The sequence below is a fragment of the Pollachius pollachius genome (assembly GCF_949987615.1).
Source record: "Pollachius pollachius genome assembly, chromosome: 3".
Lineage (NCBI taxonomy): Eukaryota > Metazoa > Chordata > Actinopteri > Gadiformes > Gadidae > Pollachius > Pollachius pollachius.
In genome coordinates, this window is record NC_136936.1 from 8,274,650 (window position 1) to 8,279,084 (window position 4,435).

Here is a 4,435-nt window from a genome sequence, read left to right on the forward strand (position 1 = left end):
ATAATACAACATCACATTTGTACTACGTTGCATTAGATTCATAACATTAGTCATACAATTTCATGGCACTACATTTAATTAGTACTACATTATCCTACTACTTCATAATAATATTCATAAAAGGAGTGCTACATGACAGAAGTACTATACTATCCTAGAACTACATTATCCTTGTACTACATTACAGTCGTTTGATGGGTCTGACTCCCTGATAAGGAAAGACTAAACAAACGTCTGCTGTCTCTGTACCTGTGTGTCTCTCTACCTCGTGTCCATCTGACTGTCTGTCATTCTCTCACTCCCTGTGCGTCTCTACCCCTCTGTATCCTCACCTGTCTGTCTCTCTACCTGTGTGTCTTTCTCTCTACCTGTGTGTCTCTCTACCTGTCTGTGTGCCAGTGAGTCTGCTGATCTGGTGTTTGAGGAGTTTAAAAGGGACTTCATGAAGGGAATGGTCGGGGAAGATGATGAGGACTCCTAGGAGACTAGAGGACCCCTAGGAGGCCAGAGGACCCCTAGGAGACCAGGTCACCACTAAGAGCAGGATGACCACTCGGTCTTTAGTATGTTGTTACCATGGTCACGATAAACCCTTTATCTCAGCTTGAGGGAGTAGAGATGAGCCAATCAGAGCGGTGCTATGCAAATGGCTGGTCTAGATCCCAGTAGATGAGTGTTGAGTTGTAGACATGAAGTAGACCTGCTGTACTGTTACTACCTCACCAATAAATACTGTTCTATGACTGCATGAAAAATGGCTTTTCTTTTTGTATTTATGTGTAACCATACTTCCATATGTCATCAATACATGTATAATTGTATTTATATTTTTTATTTTTACATATATCTTTTCAAGATAATCATTACATTTTTCTAGCTTTTTAGTTCTTTATTATCAATCTTTCGTTCAAGGGACCTTCAAAACGATAGACTTTGCTGTAGTTACCAGCAGAAAGAGAATTAACGAACCAAGACTATTGGTTCTACTGGGAGCTGCCCAGTACAACCAAAGTCTGCCACTGGTTCTCCTGGGTTGCCTAGTACTACCATGGTCTTCACCTGATTCTACTGGGAACGGCTCGGTACAACCAGTCTTCTACTGGTGGCTCCCGAACCATCCAGTCATATATAGTGCAGGTTGAGGGATGTGCTTTGAACCTGTGACAGTCAGCGTTCCCCTTTTGTAAGGCGCCTCATAAAGTGTTGCCCCTGTCTTTGTCGTGGAGATCCAGGGCTCCATGGGGCGAGGTCTGCTAGCAACGTCCAGGGAGCATCAGGTAACCCGGCGGCTAGCAGTTAACAATGGACTAGAGCATATCACTAACTAACTAGAGTAACATGTAAACGAGACTCCCTGAAAGTAACTAAAGTAACATATACTAGAGAATCCCTGTATCCAACTAGAATATCATATATACCAGAGTATATCTGTAGCTGAGTAACATATATACCAGAGTGTCCATGTAACTGACGACAGGTATATAGGACCAGAGCATATATGTTACTAACTAGAGTAACACATAAACCAGAGTATCTCTGTAACTAACTACAGGTTTATAGGACCAGAGCATATATGTAACTAACTAGAGTAACACATATACCAGAGTATCTCTGTAACTAACTACAGGTATATAGGACCAGAGCATTTAGGTAACTAACTAGAGTAACACATATACCAGAATATCTCTGTAACTAACTACAGGTATATAGGACCAGAGCATTTAGGTAACTAACTAGAGTAACACATTTACCAGAGTATCTCTGTAACTAACTACAGGTTTATAGGACCAGAGCATTTAGGCAACTAACTAGAGTAACACATATACCAGAGTATCTCTGTAACTAACTACAGGTTTATAGGACCAGAGCATTTAGGTAACTAACTAGAGTAACACATATACCAGAGTATCTCTGTAACTAACTACAGGTTTATGGGACCAGAGGAAAAGAAGTAAGAAGAAGTCCTGTTTTTGCGAGGGCTTGGAGAGATCGTCTTTCTTTAATGCCGTAAGAAACACACACATGAAAGGAAGCTACACAGAAAAAACATGAATCATTAAAGGTTTTGGCCAACAGAGAAAGAGTTGTAATGAACAGCAGAATATATTCTAGGTTGATCCTCCTCAGACCCACCGGCGCTTCATCATCTACTCTTTGGGCAGCTACAGGGAGGAGATGTTCTCGCTCAGCCTCCCAGGGAGCGCTTGATCCAACGACTGGTCCGCTGGTGGGGGTGACTGGGTTCCCCGTGGTGTCTCTCGGTCACTCGACCTCCGTTGGCTCAGAGCTGATCGTTGCGTTTGGGCCGGGGCCTCCCGGGAGGGTACCCCATTCGTAGGGGCCCCTCGTCACGGGGACGGGATACAGGGGCTGCCTGAGCTCAGACATGTAGCAGGAGTCGGGGTGGAGCAGGTAGCCGGAGAAGGTGCTGCTGGTCTCGCTGCTGGAGTACATGCCGTTGGTCAGCTGGTCCCTGACCTGCAGCCACACGCCGTCGCCCTGCACCAGGCTCAGCACCAGCTGGTGGGAGGCGGTGCCCAGCTGGGCGGGGTAGGTGGTCTTCACCTGGGGCACGTAGTTGTGGAACAGGCCCACCTTCAGGATGCGGCTGTACACCGTGAGGGCGTAGCTGAAGACGTAGGTGCCGTTGACGGGGGCGGTGTAGATGCCCTCCAGGGGGTCGTAGTGGCCCTGCCGGTTGTTGAGGACCAGAGTGAAAGCCACTGGGGAGTTGGGAGGGGGGAAGGAGGCGGCCAGGCCCATGGCGAAGGAGGACTGGATGGCCGGCATGCAGGGCCCGGGGACTCCCCTCACCCCCATCTCCCCCAGATCTCCCTTGGCCCCCGGCTCCCCAGTCCCCCCCCTGGGGCCGGAGGGGCCCTCGGCCCCCCCCTTGCCCCCCTCCCCCTTCTGCCCGCTCTCCCCTGGGGGGCCGGCCGCTCCGTCTTCACAGGAGCAGTCTCCCTGCGGCCCCGCCTCCCCCTGGCGCCCCGGTTCTCCGGGCGCCCCCTGGGGTCCCAGGTCTCCCTGGTCTCCCTTGGGGCCGCTGTCCCCCCCTTTACCTCCGGTGCCCGGCAGCCCTCTAGGCCCGGTGGATCCCGGGAGTCCTGGTCCTCCTGCGGGCCCCTCCACAGGCTCGCAGGTCTCGGGACACACGCCGTCGTCCCCTTTGCCTCCCGGCTCCCCAGTGCGCCCCTCCAGGCCGGCCTCCCCCTTGTCACCTGGGGAACGCAGGTGACAAGGGTCACGTCTCCATCGTGCCAGGGCAGGGGCCACATCTAGAGGTCGGGCACTCACCTTTATATCCTCTCTGTCCTTTAGGCCCCAGGGGGCCCTCAGGACCATCGTCTCCTTTAGGGCCCTCGTCTCCCTTCTGCCCTAAAGACACACACAGGACCGGCGTCAGGACAGGTCCTCTCTCAGGGTCCTAAGGGCCACGTGACCATCTGACCACAGGGGTTACCTTTGATTCCCTGTCGCCCCGTGAACCCCGGCGGACCGCTGACCCCGGTCAGTCCTCTCCTGCCAGCGCTCCCTGGGCTTCCTGGGGGAGGGGGGGGGCATCAGTACAACAGCTGAATAACACTTAACAGCCCCTGTACAGGTAACCCACCTGGTGAGGGGGGTGAAAGAATGAGTGGGGGCAAGGAGTTGCGGGGGTGAGAGGGGGGGTGAGGGCAGGTGGTGTACCTGAAAGTCCTCGCTCCCCAGGGTCTCCCTTGGGGCCGTGGCGCCCCTGGCAGTGGTAGCAGATGCAGAACCAGGGCACCTGGTCGGCTGGCAGGGGGACCGGGGAGTCCAGCAGCATCTGGCAGTATGCCTCCGTCTGTTCCCCTGGGAGGCTGACGTTCTGCCCCATGCCCCCCTCAAAGCTCTTCCCCCCCAGGTCCTCCATCCCGGGAGGTAGGGGGAAGGGGGGGAACTGGTCGTTCTCGGGGGGAAAGGGGGGGAACTGGTCGTTGTCGGGGGGGAACGGGGGGGGCGATGGGTCTGGCATTGCCGTCGTTGACGACAAGAAGACGAGGTGCATGAGCACTGCAAACGTACTCATCTAGAGAGGAGAGAAGAGAGAGAGGAGAGGAGAGGAGAGAGGGGGGAGGAGAGGAGAGGAGAGGAGAGAGAGGAGAGGAGAGAGGAGAGAGAGGGATGAGAGGGGAGAGGGGAGAGAGAGATGAGGGAGGATAGGAGAGGAGAGGGGAGGGAGGGACGAGAGAGGAGAGAGGAGGAGAGGGAAAGGAGAGGAGTGGGGAGAGAGGAGAGAGGAATTGAATATTGAGCAAAATTTAATTTATAAATTAGCTGTCCATGGACACATATACTCACACACACACACACACACACACACACGCACACGCACACGCACACGCACACACACACAAACACAGCGCTCCCTCCTGCTCACCCTACCGTGTGTCCGGGTGTCTGGTCCTCAGGT

The 4,435-nt window shown here is 53.4% G+C and overlaps 2 protein-coding genes across 2 annotated transcripts in view; one reads left to right on the forward strand and one right to left on the reverse strand.

Annotated features, from left to right (window-relative positions):
- Positions 1-481, forward strand: part of LOC307073250 (S-arrestin-like) — a gene marked incomplete at both ends in the record, with an annotated part of 8,111 nt that extends 7,630 nt beyond the window's left edge. The window contains one exon of the mRNA XM_079732955.1: positions 400-481. Coding sequence (XP_079589081.1) covers positions 400-481 — 82 coding nt within the window. The remainder of the gene's footprint in view (positions 1-399) is intronic.
- A 1,781-nt stretch (positions 482-2,262) lies between these two features.
- Positions 2,263-3,997, reverse strand: LOC307073251 (uncharacterized protein; the record flags this gene model as incomplete). Its single annotated transcript, XM_079732956.1, has 4 exons — positions 2,263-3,221; positions 3,298-3,378; positions 3,464-3,544; positions 3,691-3,997. 4 exons carry the CDS (start codon positions 3,995-3,997, stop codon positions 2,263-2,265), a joined length of 1,428 nt encoding a protein of 475 aa, XP_079589082.1.
- Positions 3,998-4,435: the final 438 nt, after the last annotated feature.